The sequence below is a fragment of the Cygnus olor genome, chromosome 5 (genome assembly GCF_009769625.2).
Source record: "Cygnus olor isolate bCygOlo1 chromosome 5, bCygOlo1.pri.v2, whole genome shotgun sequence".
NCBI classification, from domain to species: Eukaryota; Metazoa; Chordata; class Aves; order Anseriformes; family Anatidae; genus Cygnus; species Cygnus olor.
Genome location: NC_049173.1, coordinates 41,944,675 through 41,959,384, shown reverse-complemented (window position 1 = coordinate 41,959,384; position 14,710 = coordinate 41,944,675). Strand labels below are relative to the sequence as shown.

The 14,710-nt window shown below is 35.0% G+C and overlaps 1 protein-coding gene across 1 annotated transcript in view; it reads right to left on the bottom strand.

The window, feature by feature from the left end:
* AQR (aquarius intron-binding spliceosomal factor) overlaps positions 1 to 14,710 on the bottom strand; it is a 52,374-nt gene that overhangs the window by 15,950 nt on the left and 21,714 nt on the right. Inside the window, exons 19-28 of the mRNA XM_040557928.1 lie at positions 14,407 to 14,576; positions 13,519 to 13,760; positions 12,108 to 12,254; positions 10,447 to 10,516; positions 7,930 to 8,040; positions 6,259 to 6,368; positions 3,742 to 3,877; positions 1,730 to 1,939; positions 718 to 855; positions 41 to 112 (exon numbers count right to left, since the gene is read on the bottom strand). Coding sequence (XP_040413862.1) covers positions 41 to 112; positions 718 to 855; positions 1,730 to 1,939; positions 3,742 to 3,877; positions 6,259 to 6,368; positions 7,930 to 8,040; positions 10,447 to 10,516; positions 12,108 to 12,254; positions 13,519 to 13,760; positions 14,407 to 14,576 — 1,406 coding nt within the window. The remainder of the gene's footprint in view (positions 1 to 40; positions 113 to 717; positions 856 to 1,729; positions 1,940 to 3,741; positions 3,878 to 6,258; positions 6,369 to 7,929; positions 8,041 to 10,446; positions 10,517 to 12,107; positions 12,255 to 13,518; positions 13,761 to 14,406; positions 14,577 to 14,710) is intronic.

The window sequence follows — 14,710 nt, the reverse complement described above, 5'->3', positions numbered from 1 at the left end:
TTATCATTTTTTGTAGCAAGCTTTATAACTCAGGTCTAACCTGCAACAGGAGAGGTATAAAGGTCTCTATCTCCAGAATCTGTGCAGACTCCTCCATTAAGATGTTGTCATACTGAGAAAGAAAAAATGGAGATGCCCATCAGCCAAGTAATACAAGTTAATGTTGTTATTCAACCTACCAAAAGGAAGCATCAATTACTTATTTAGGAAATTAAAGTTTTTTCATTAGTAGGACAATTATTGGTGGGAAGATGAGGGGGTTTTGTTTTTGCAGGTCTTTAGTAAATGAATACTTATGGTTAACACCGCAGAGTGAAAACAGCACTGCGTCATAGCTTTTTTTCCTCAAACTGTTCATTTTTTAGGTAAGCAAAGTTATAATAGACATGTTTTTCCCTAATTCATCCTTTATTTTATCACCCAATCATATCACTGCAGTTCATCTCATATGGCAAAGCTAACTTTTTTTTTTATATGTATACACTATTAAGCATTTCAATATATGTAATTTAAAAACAATCTCATCTTTTACTTACAGAACCAGAAGTTAAAATTCTCTTCAATAAAATTACAATTAAAAACATAGAGGTAAAAACATGCAACTCAAAATAATCTAGATGCAAAGAATTAGGAGAGATAAAGGTCTAAATGAAGCAGGGGGGAATGACAAAAAGAAGAAAAAGAAAAAAAACAGTGTAGTATCACTAATGTCATTACTTTGAAACCTAATTCAACTAGGTCATGTCGTTTCAGAGCAGCGTGGGTACAAGTCATAGCAATGATTTTTGCTTCTTTCACCAACAGATATTTGGATCTATCCAGGCCACTGCGGAGAAGTTCAAATGCTCTGAATTCCTGTGGTAGAAAAAAGAATTTTGAAGAACAGAATTAAAAAATAAATAAAAATACTGCTTATGAAACATATTCACTGAAACTATCTGTCCACCTTTTTAGTCAAATTAAGCACGAAAGTTATGAGTATGTACTGTTAACAATTCCATCTTGGATTTTTATTTATTCATTTGTATCCTAAACCTGGAGACAATAGGATTTCAAAACATAAGCTTGTTAAAGTATATCCAAGAATTCTGCAACCTGTGTGCATATATAAATTCTCAGACAATTATTCAGTTGATTCTCAGGAACACTCCCCTCAACAATTTTGCTTTACTGCTTCTTATTTTCATTCCGTCCTCCACTCCCCCCCCGCCCCTTTTTATTTTTTAAACAGCATCATAAATCACATCTAATATTAGAAAGGCCAATACAGGTAATATGATGAAATGATACCCTGATAACCCTTACCCTAGAGCTTTTAAAAGCCTCTCAAGCAATTCTGGGAAAAAAATGTAAGATAAACCATTTATGTTACACTTTTAGGTTATCTGATTAAAGACAAATCACTGTAAATACAAAGACCCTGTAAAGATCAGGGGAACAGTGAGTGATAAGTGCACCAACTTTAGTAACCTAATCAGTGAAAAAGAAGCACATAAAATGGGTGCTTCCTAAGCTTAAAATAAAACAGATTAGACCCTTGTCTCTATTTTGAAGCACACCTGAATTACTCAAAGGGGGAAGTTCTCACCTGAATGCCCTGCAATCTAAAGAAGCTGCCTAAAGGCATATATTGCTTTTAGGATTTAGGGCAAACTGTATTTTGGAACTGTGTAAACTTTCTTTAGGATTAAGCAGATTCATTTAGCTTTCACAGTTACATGTCACTTACCTCAAGCTGAGTGAATATTTTCTTAATATGTCTAAAACAGCCTTCAGCAATCTCCATATCTTCTTCATAGGATTTGCCTTTGAAAATTGGTTGAGGAGCATTTGCAAAATACTGGTGAAAAGGAAAGAAACTGGACACATCCGTAACATTTGGCAATTTTCCACCTTTAACTTTCACTTTGCTGATATATTCCTCCCAACGAGACATTACCTATAATAAACAAAAGTGTCATGCAGACATGTTTTTAATATAATGAAGTCATTGGACAGTTATCATCTTGCACACTTACTAAATAAAATAACCGTTTTTAATCACAAAACCAAGATGTCTACATTAGCATTTGATCTTGTATCAGGAGGACATTTTCAAAGCTGTGGTGCAGTGTGTTGACCTTGGCTGGATGCCAGACCTACACCCAATAACTCTACCACTGAACCTCCTCACCAGGATGGGGGAAGAAAATACGATAGAAAAGTTTGCAGCTCAAGATAAAGACAGGGAGATTACTTACCAGTAAGCCAGAGGCAAAACACTTGACTTGGTGAAAATTAATTTAACTTAATGTCAGTTAAAAATGGAGTAGGACACTGAGAAACGAAGACAAAACTAAAAGCACCTTCTCTTTGCACCCTCCCTCCTTTCCAAGCTCAACTTCACACTCTTATTCCTAACCCTTCTACCTCCTTTCCACCCCTCCTGACGAGCTGTTCTAGCATGAGTCCTTCCCCTAGGGTGCAGTTCTTCAGAAAACAACTTCTGGCCAGGAGCCTGCTCCAGCTTGGGTTCTCCAAAGGCTCCAGCTTTCTTTAGGGTACCTAAATAAAGGGTACTGCCTGCTGTGGCATGGACCTCCACAGAGTGCAGTGTGAGTACGTGTTCTCTTGTGGCCCTTTACAGACTGCAAGGGGACAGCCTGCTTGACCATGGTCCTCTCCATAGACTACAGGAATTCCTGCTCTGGCACCTGGAGCTCCTCGTCCCCTCCTTCTGCACTGACCTTGGTGCCTGCAGGGTTGTTTCTCTATCTCCTATGCCCCTCCCTGTCCCCCCAGCCATCAGTCCTCTTTCACAGCTGGAGCGATGTGAGATGATTTTTCATCCTTTTTTAAACATGTTTTCACAGAGGCACCACCAGCATCACTGAATGGCTCAGCTTTGGCCAGCAGTGGGTTTGTTTTGGAGCCAGCTGGAACTGGCTCTATTTAACCCAGGGGCAGCCCTTGGCCATTATTCACAGAGGTCACCCCAGCAGCCTCCACCTTCTGATACCAAAATCTTGCCACACAAACCCATTGCACAAGCAAAATTCCTGATTCTCTCTGCTTAAAATACTTTGATTTAAATACCAAACTGTATTCCTTCAGGAGGAAATTAAACCAGAAGATGTGCTTTAGCTGTGCTCCTAGCAGTCTCCAACACCTAATGAATATTTAATAATGTTTAGGAACACACTACAGCTATCCCAAGTTAACTTCTCTAAAAATATGTGTAGTGTGGGGATTTGGTCCTAAGTACCACTCCCCATGTCTGCTTAAGCCATATTACTTGCTAATGTGGACACGGTCAGTGACAGGTACACAGGAGGAAATGAAGGATAAACAATATACAGAAAATCACTGTTCTGTACACTGTGAATCTTATTTCAACCATAAAAGCTTTCTAGAAGGAACATTAAGTAGCTGATCTACTGTTTGTCTAAAATATAAAGCATCCCACAGATTTTGTTATTTGAAGGGGAAACTCCAGGTTAGAAAATTTGCCAGTAGTCATAAAGAGCAGGAATGTTAGCCTTTCAGTTTGTGAGTCATCAGGCAGGATTTAAGACAATAGCAATACAAATAAGTAAGGTTATAATTATGGCTTTAGCTATTATTGTATTTTGAACCACCAAAGAAAACACTGTGGTTTTGGTTTTTTAAGACTCAATCCTGAAAATTTCACTGTAATTTTTATAGTGTGTTTCCTAACACATTGAGGTCATGCAGTCCCTGTAAAGCTATTTCAGTCCTTACTTGGTATAAGAAAAAGTGGCCAGCTGTTTCACAAGTATAAGAAACATCTCCTGGGACTCCAAGACTCTCTTGCAATCGCCCAACTTCTCGTAGAAGTTCAAGTCTTCGAGCCAGAACATAATTAACTCTTCCATACCTACAAAATGAATTAAGGTTAACATATTTTGTATTTCAATTTATTTAATCCCAAGTGGTTTATTTAAGTATCAAAATGAGATATCACACCTACTAGTAGCTTGCAAAACATAAACATTTGCTACCTGCTGACTATTTCTATCTAGATAAACCCTAATAATTTACAAAACCATGCAAGAACTATTACTGTAAAAAAAGCTTTTTTATCCTATCACATCATTAAAAGTTTCATAAATATTAGTAAAATATTCTCATAACAGGAAAGCATTACTTCCTACGTGCTGTGTAGGAACCATTACACATTATACAAGCATATGCAAGTTACAGAAGTCTATGGACAATCCATCATAACTGGAACTGATAACCCAAGTTTCTGTGTAAGTCTAGCTTCCTTTGGTGATATACAAAACGCCTTGCAATAATGCTTTGACCACCATAACAGACAGATCTGCATCCACACATAGGAAGTCCTGTACTCACAGCTGTCCATTGAAAACCTTTTATGGCTGATTAGTTTGTAACTTACTCCTTCCAGTCTGCTTTCTCTTATCTAATTCATTCCCACTTTTTTCCTCCCCTTTAAAAATAATTAAAATAATAATTAAAAAAATCAATGTATCACATTTATTACATTTTCATATTAAGATAACAAACATGAAAATTGTTGGAATTACAAATGAGGGAAACAGGGCATTTTCTTTTAAAAAATGCATATCTAGTTAGAACCTCAAATATGAATAAAGGCTAAATTTTGAGTTCCTATAAAGCTTACTATTCATAAAATAAACTTTCTGCATAGAAAAACAAAAGACAGTCCTTGGGACCTCAATGGGTTCTATTGTCTTATTTACAAAAGTTAGAGAAGCTAAAGCTAGTGATTTTAATTTACTAAGACACAACTGACGATCATATTGTTAGCAACTGGAAAAAACAAGTTTCTCAGGAACTAGGACAGTTAAGATCATCGCAATGTTATTTTTTTCTTGAGCAAAACTAATCCATCATTATTACAAGTGACTGCAACCATTTTTTTCCACGCTTCCAAATGTCCTCTTATTTCTCACAGTTCAAGTCATATGCCCTCTTTTATATATTCATTCCTTGCTACAAAAGTTTTCTTTAGCTATGATTCCCTTTGTTTCTTAAGTGACAGTACCAGTTTAAACAGGTCCTCTCCACCTTATCCTTGTAAAACTCACTGTTTTGCTATGTCTGCCAAGGGAGCAAAATAGGACAAGAAGCTTACATGCAGAATAAATTCTTTTAAGCAGTACTGTGCCTTCTAAAGCAGCCTAACACAGAAAACATGAATTCTAAAGCAACTTAAAAAACAATAAACAAACACAGAAGGCATACAGGAAATAAACTTCTTGTCTGGAATTATGCTGGATATTAATGGAAATAGACAACAGAACGTCTCAGAAAAACCTCCTTTTAATGATGAACACTACAGTTCAAGGAATATTATTAAGTCTTAGATATTACTAAATAAATATCTACCATGACATCATTTCACTAAGATCTTGGTTATCAAATTACTGGAAAAAAATTTATTATGTCAAACGATTCAAATTTAAAAAAAAAATCCCTAAGTATTTCTTTTCCTAAATGAAACTCGAAGATGTGTATGTGAATAACTTCTAGTGACTATATATAATTTTTACTACAACTTTTAGAAGTCAAGGTATTGCTATAATAATACATCACAGTCCAGTTATTTCCAGTGCATGACCCCTATACCCTCGCTTGCATTTATGAATGTGTGTAATCCTATTGACGTCAATTGGACTAACATGTAACATAAAACATACAAGAGTTTACCAGAACAGGTTCTCAAGTCTTTGTACTTGATAGCTTGACTTATGAGTCTATTTTTCAAAATGTATTATTTACCAATGAAACAAGCAATTTTGTTATTAATCAATATTCTGAAGAACTAGAAGCACCAAGTTTTATTTCACATTTACATGTACACAACATTCAGTACACCAGCAGAGGTGCTATCATATTTGCACAAAAATTACTAACCACAAAAATTTAACTTTATCATTCAAATTTCTCCCACAAAACAGGTCAATTTTATAAAGCATGTGTGTACGTATAACATAGTGAACTACTTTTATTCAAGCAGATGAATTTGTGAACAAGCAATTGCCTGATTTTGTCAATTAGAACAGTTTGGCTACTGATCAAAGAATCAAAATTACTTAACCCTATATTGAAAACAAGTGTACTCTACATAACTGCAATTCAATAGCATGAGAAAGGTAAAACTTGCCAAGCATAGCTCCTTGCTCAATGACAAGAGAGGTAGAATGGATTCAACATGTGGGTCTCAGCTACAATACTCATACAAGCTATCATTAGCACCTCCTTTCTCACCTGCTGAAATCTTTCTCTGTCTCTAATTCCTCTTCTCCGTGACCCAGACGCAGGAGGTGGCGTTCATCAATGTCTAGAGCCATGATTTTTTCAAACAGCTGGTTCAAGGCCTAAAGATTGACAAGAACAGGAGAAAAGGTAGTTTTTAGAAACTCTTGCAGGGAAAACCAAAGAATTACTTGTAGAACAGTCAGCAAATAATGCCTATTTCGGTATAACAAAAGCCAAAGCACACATGAAGCCAACACTGAAGCTAGATTGTGTTAATCTTGACAATGGACATATCAGCCTACTGAAGCTCTTGTCTTCACTTCCTTTACGCAACAATTATATTTGATTTTACACCTTTCATTAAATCACCTAGTTAAAAAATCTAGTTAATAAAGTTATCAATTCATATGTTTTTCCTCAAGAAGCACAGTTTAAAAATAGTTATTTTTAGATCTCTTAGAAACAATACTGCTCATTTAACTTTTACTGTAAATTATAAGAGTGCAATCTGGTGGTGATTGACAGGTACTGTGACTATTCCACATGGATAAATACATTTTGCTGAACTTCAAGGTTTACTGTGGCTCCTGCCTTAAACTATTCAGTTTTCTAAAGCTTAGTATCAACAGCTCAATTCAGTGTATCCTAAAGGAGCTGAGTCTATAAGCACTGGATCGTCAAACCACAAAACTAAGAGTGAAGTACAAGCGGAGCTTGCTCACGTTTAAGTCAACTGGAAGTCATGCAAACACGTTTAAGTACATAGTCAAGGCACAGGAAATGAACCCTGCTGAGGTAATAGCGTATTTCCTGAAGTTCAATTTCAAATATTCACATTAAGTCTTGTCCGCTAAGAAGAGTTACCTACCTGCCTCAAAAACTATTTACTTCCTTTACTCCACAACAGAAATGCTCTCAACTCTAATACCTGTTACTCACCCACAACCTGTTGCAGACTGGCCTGTATTATTCCAGATATTAACTTATCACCAAAAGGAAGCTACACTGTTGACCAAAGAACGGTCAATGGAAGTACCTGATCTTACTCTGATGAACAAAGATGAAATGCTTTCCAAATGGTAAGCTCAGTTAGGATAGCTGATAAAGGAGATAGGATAGGCTACTTAGGGAGACCAGGAAATAATGACTGTAGTTTTCAAAGAAACCCTTCAAAATCACAGATGGCTTTAGAATAAGAATCTATAAGACTATTATTATTATTTTATATGTGGTCAAGAATTAGCAGGTAGACTCCATCTCTTATGAATGGGAAGCAAGCATTTATCTGAACAGGCCATTCTACCTTTCCTGCCTTTCCTTGGAAGCATGAGGCACACAGCAACTAGTGCCTGAGAGAATTACTTAGTACAAGTCAACTTTGGCATGCATGCAGTAAATGTGCAATTGTAAAAACTGTGCAGATACTTTTTTTCAGAATACTTCCTAATTCCTATCCCCTAATGAGGTTAATATCCAGAAAACCTCTGATAAATACCTCAGAACTACTATCCTTAAATTCAAAATTTTCATGGCATATTTTAGAATTGGCGAATCTGCTCACAAGCTAACTTAAGCTTTCATTAGTAAGAAACAACTGCAGTCCTGAACGCACTGATTCTCAGTATCTGCTGCTCTTCTTTATTTTAACTACAGAAAAAATTCATACATGAAATATCTTACCTGATTAGAGTGGGTAACTATAAGAGTTCGTTGTTCTGGGAAATTATGATAAAGATTGGATATTATCTGGACTGCTACGTCAGTTTTCCCTGTACCAGGTGGACCCACTACCTAAAACCACAAAATAAAGAGAAGAAAAACAAACAAAAAAATGCATATGATTTATAAAAATTCTGCACTGGACAGAAATACAGCTTGTTGGGAAAAACAGAGCAGTCTCACAAGACCTCCTCAGGCAAAAAACAAGCAACAGTAACAAAAAAGCATGCTGTTCATCCCCAAGACAGGCTAAACATAAGGGAAATAGTGAAAAAAAAAAAAAAAAAGAAACAAAGAAACATAACTGAGAAATAATAAGGTGAAGTAAAGAATAGAAGACAGACTCCATTCTCTTCATTTACTTAAAAATCTACAACTGATGATACGATACCAAGAGTTAATGTTTTTAAAGGATCAATTATACGTGTATAATTTCTTAAAGTTGTTGGTAAAACATTTTAAAGGTGTAAATAAATATTATAAACAATATTATAAACATCTCAAAAGTAATTTCTTCAGTGTTAAGAAGCAAATACCTGCTTTCATATGTATCTACACATAATATAAATTGCTAGAAAATCGTGCTTGTTTTATTCAGACAATCTCATTGCTAGATTCAAAAACAAGCAGGATTGTATTTCTCAATCATATTTGACAGGAACAAATGAAATAATGACAGAAAATAAAACACAGGCTTATACTGCATAACTATTTTCTCAAGCAGTCTGCCTTCTCTCCTTGCAAAAACAAACCAGGTGATTTTGTCAAAAAATCGTAAATACATCCTCCAAAAGAGTTGACTTAGTCATTGCATTTCCCTTTTGAACTACCGGACTCCCATTCAGTAACCTCTTCTTAAAAAATTAGTAAATATGTTTTTAGCAAAAAAGTTAAAATTATACATATATACACACACATATAAAGACCATCTTCTCAAAGATTTATATAAGCTGATGGAATATCAGACACAGTAAGTTTGTTCTTTAAAGCCCTCAAAACGTGAGATAGATGGTAGATTATGATTCATTATATACTGCAATAGAAAGTCATTTATAGCTCAACCAATATTAAATGACACTAATAAACAGTATGCAGTGCTATTTTAAAAAATAAAATGAAAGCAAAAATTAGGTGACAGAGATACAACCTCCCCCTCATTAGCCCTGGTATTTTGTTTTAATTATATACTAAAAATGGTAACACAGATTTTTAATTTCTCAGTCTTCTTTCCTGTTGACAATAATATTGATATAAAACAATACTCCTATTCACTGGTGTGGGTGTTCTTACACAAACACTCTAATTATGTAAAACCCAGCACTTCAGATCATTGGGTTAATTTCAAAAAAAAACAAACCAAAACAAACAAAAAAAAACAACCCACCCTCCAGCATTGTTAAATAACCAAATTTAAAGAATCTATCACTGTGACATTTTCACAGCGTTCAAAATAAAAAACTTCTCATTTATGAATAAACCTTAAAGTTGGTACCCTATCAACATACAGAGAGTACTGCAATAGAGAACACACCATACTCAAACACTACAAAGAACTCAGGAACTTTTATACATGGTTTAAGACATTATGAGTGTCAGCACACCTAGTAAGGCAGTGACAAATGGCATACAATTCTACTGAAATTTATTTTCTCCTTTGCGTTGCACTTTTCATGTGCTAGGTACAGAGTGCATAGGGAGTATTAAAAATATAAGGGAAGGGAGAACGAGGACTATGTACTAATGAGTACTAATTAAAAAAACTAAAAAATAAAAATTAGCATTAACACCCATATAGTCCAAGAAGAGATTAATAGTACCAGAGAAGTCATTGCACTGAGAAGTCACTAGCAGGACAGACTGTACTTCACTGCAATGCAGGCACTTGTAGTCAGCTAAGCCTTGGAGACCTTTGCAGATATTCATTGTTCAGAAATTACTTTCCTAACAAATCTACAACTCTTTTACAGCTTCTTACATCTAGAAATCAGCAGGATATAAGGGATTGTACATTAAATTTCAGAAGATAGAAGAAAAAAGCTCCCTAAGGACAATTCAGTAACTTTAATTTTCTTTAATGGAGCTAGACCAAACTAAAAATGACGCAAGTACTTTAAAAGAGGAAAAAAAAAAAAAAAAAGACAGACATAGCAAAAGCTAAAACTAGCAATCTAAACAGTCTAAAACTAGCAATTCAAGCACTGAAAAAGTTAATTTTGGTTGTTGTGGAAAGTCTTCAGTCATTAGGACACAGGATCCAGTTATACAGAGATTAAATGTATTTCTGAAGCACGATTTAGTGAAGATCGGAGGATGCTGAACATTTGTTATTTTCCTATATTTTAAGCTACTAATAGAGTAAGTACCCTCAGAGAGGCTACAGAAATAGGCATTACAGGTATTATATTGAATGCACCTGAAGCTAGAATCAAGTAAGAGCATAAAATGCTTAAAATAGATAAATAAATAAAAAATTCTTACCATAGTTAGCCCAGGCTGCATTCCTGCTCGTATAGCTTCAATTTGAGTGTGGGTAAATTGAATAGTATTGCTGTAACAAAGAAAAAGCACAGAAAATTGACATATTTTGCCAACAGTTTTGGTAAAAGCAACTACTTAAACATTTTTAAACCAAATTAATTGGCTCTATGTTTCTCCAGAACTACATGCCTACAAATGTTTATATAAATTAAACCAAAATTACAATTATCTTCTTTATAGATAGACCCGGCAATTTTGCAATTTCTAAGCAAGACTGCAAATCACAATGGCCACATGAAAACAAAATCATCCCACCTAAAACGATGATTTCAGTTATTATTGGTTGAGAGTGTCACAAAATTATTTAGCAATGATTCTCCTTTTTAACCCTGTAGTAATAGAGTGACATGATGAAGTAGAAGGTTAAATGACATTACTAAATTATCTGGATATAGAGAAAACGTAATGACTTTTTTTTTCCTCTCTCCTTTAAAGAAGACAATCTGACAAAGGATTGTCAAAAAATTCAATTTCAGACCTGCTATTCTTCAAGCAAGAAGAGTTCTACCAAGGCTCTCCCTGCTTTGCACACTTTAAGCACATACTTATGGCACTTATCTGAAGTAGGAGTAGACCTAAGTTAAAATACTCACACTGTATAAAGAAAGTTTGAGTATATGTATGGATTGATTCCTAATTAATTGCAGCAAATTATTGCTGATGCTATCATTTTGCAAAGGAATTTTATTATAAGTAAAGGAATTATTTATAAAGGAATTTTATTATAAGTCTTTGTACGAATAGCTAGCTACCTGTTACTGTAATCACTACAACAGTTTAAGCATGATCAGCACTTCTTTGCACTGATTAAGTGTTCAGCAAATCCAGTAGCCAGGGAAAGTAAAGAAAAAGTTTTCCAAAAAACTGCTGAATTCCTAAAGGTGCATTTCTCCTTCCCTAACACATTCATACTTCTGCAGATATCATAGCTAGGAGTAGATGTTATACTCCATTCCAGTTCCCCTCACCCCTACCCCCATCTTTAACATGCAGGTCTTCACCTCTAAAAGATCTGTAAGTCATTTATTTCACGAATAGTGTCACACGTTTGTCCTGCGACTGTGCATACAACCTAGTGTTCTGATGATATACAGTATTTTACATTTCTCACTGCTTTTAAAACAAATTATTGAAAACAAATGGAAGCTTTTAATGTATTTCATTCATGTAAGAGACCCTTCAGATTCCAGTGTTACAGAAAAAACAAGTATTTTGCATACTCATACAAGAAAAATACTTATTCACCACTGTCCTTACTAGGCTCTCAACTGTTATAAAAAGTCACTAGTTAGAAAAGATCAGTAGAGAAAACAAGGGCAACTGCATGAAGCATTAACTTTTCAATACTAATATTCAAAGTCCTGACAATACTAAAAGCTGGTCTCTCTCCATGTTTTTCAATGGAATATTTTTAAATAGAGAGTGGATAATAGAGTACTTTGATTTAAATACAAAGCATAATAGTCTCATATCCAAATCTTTTTTTGGTAATGAAATCAAAGTGACATTTGATTTATAACGTACAACATGCTATTCTTAGTTCTGAAACTGAACTGCTATGCATATTACCATTTTCAACCAAGTTCACATGCATCTATTACCGTTTCGGTTGGTTATATGGATATGGTCCCCTGTTTGGAATGACATGAGGCTCTACAATCAACGTTTTAGTTTCTTCAGGTTTTTCTTCATTCCCATCATCTTCTTTTCGTTTCTTTCCTTTACCCCCCTGTATTGGGAATGTTATCCTGTAACACATAATATAAATGTGTTTCAACACATGCACTATGACACTGGACTGTCTTAGACTTTTATGAAGAAAGTTTTTTTTGTCACCATAAAGATAAACTTTCACAAGACAAGGTAACAAGAGGCGATGAAGACAGCAAAATGCTGATGAGGACATTGAAAAGGAAAAAAAAATAAGTTGATGAAGCAGCCTTTAAGAAAGCATATTTGACAAAAAGTATGTTAAAAGTGTACTTTACATAGCTTGAAAAGGCAGGGGCAGCGCTGTGAGACAACTGGAAGAACACTGGCAGCAAAGAATTTAGAAATAAAAACTTGAGGAAAGGGAGATAGTTAAAAGCATTTCATGGTAGAAGAACTCCAACAGCAATCCAATCATATTGATACAACAATGCAGACATCTTTAACATCAGTAATCTCTTAGTCTCTTTACAAGGCAAAGATACAGCAATAGGAAGAACAATAAATAGCTCTTCATACAGTGGAAAATCTGTATTTTGATCTAAGATCTGAAAATTAACAACAGTTCATCAAGGGAAATTGCGTGTGGTAGCTTTTCATGATTCCTTAAAACTATCATATTATTTCTATAGTGTTAGTACCTTCTCCACATACACTGCCGTGTTTCAAAAAAGCTGTTAAAGCTTGTGAAGCTCCGTGCAATGTGAAATTCAGTTGCAAAAGCACAAGGAAGCCAACAAGGAGGAACAGAATTTTCGAATCTAAAAATTGGCCACTAAAATTCTGGGCTGGAAAACAGTACTGGTGAAACAAAATACGTAAATCTCACTTACTGGCCACAAAGGTAGGCATCCTACTTCAGAGACCATTTCTAAAATAAGGGAAGCATTACGGGATATCAAACTTTAACTGATGTTGAAATTGCTGTAATTTGCTTCAATGTGACATATAAGGAAATTTTGTAATTAAAAATCACTAGGCTGAACTTGAGGTGGGTAGATACCATAACCAACGAGGGAATACTATGTGTCTTGATGCTATTTCACACTGTTGCTTTTCTCATAAATCCAATAGCCTTGACCTACAAGTAACACTCTGATGTATGTTTGTACAGAATAGCAAAGATGGTCCTGAGCCTAACTGTAGTATACAGCTACCTCAATTATACAATTAAGTCTTGATACTAACATATGAACATCTTTTCTTAAAAGAAAGAGCACCTCCCTTCAAAAACTGAACTCAACTGCATGTGACAAGGCAGCAAGAATACCAGACGAGGAGTACTTGAAATTTTGAGATCACCTGAAGGGGGGTACTTGCAGATCTGGATTGTCAACAGTCACTTTAATATTATACCCAGGAAAGCTAGCTTTTAAGTGATCAATGGACAGGAAAGTGTCATTAAAATCCAGAGATGCAATCTGATTTGGCATTTTTGAATAATGTGCACTACTTGGGTCTCCATATCCAAGAATGATGTCATGCAGCCAGTCAGGAACCACACAGTCTGTGTTCATCAAATTCCTAATAGTCTCCAGAACAGCCTGTAAATTGGAGAAGGGAAAAAAAAAAGATTGGAGGGTAACTTTTTAACTGAGAAAGTATGACATATTGAAGTCTATCCAAGTTATTCTAGGTTGTTAGCACGTATCAATCTTTCAGTGACACTTATTTTTTAGATTGACTCAGTATCTATACAGTGTATATATGCAAAAACAACAACGTCAAATTCCTAAACTGTCCTGTCAGTAAAGAGTTACTAAAGAGCACATATTTCTGTTCCACGATCTTCTCCAGGACTTTCAGAAGGCCATTCTGTTTGTATCACAAATGCATTAGAAATTCTGCATGCTTATAACATGGGAATATAAGCTTATAGCCCTGGCACACATACGCCTTGACTGAAAAGGCCAAACACAACTAATCTGTACACCACCTCTTGAAAGACTGAAATGAAATTATAAACTAATATTTATTTTTATTTTTTTAATTAATGCTCAAATGAATTAAGATTGTTCTGATTTTCAGTTACTCCAGCACTTAGCTGTAGGAAGAAATTATCACCTGCTGACAGGCTCTGAGATCCTAAAGTGATCCAACTCCATTTGGAAAGGCTACCTACACGTAAATAAAATGAACTAGTTTCAGCCAGGAAAACTTCATTTGAAGTTTCAAAGAGCAGTACCTTACCTTGAAGTTGTTTTCTTTTGGTTTTCTTCTCATTATAATATTAAATGTCTCATAGACATCTTCTGCTCCATTTTGTATTGTATTGGTCATGTCTTGTTGATACTGGTTTGGGTCCAGAAATACTCTGTATGTTCTGCAATCCCCTTTAAGTCTAGGTTTGGGTTCAGGTCCTGCCCGTAATGAAACGGTAAAATTAGAATTTGACATGTTGCCAAAAGTAGACTAGCACCCAAATAAATGACCCATAATTGCTCCTGAAACATATTTTAGACATATTCATATAATTATTTTCTGCATAGCATTA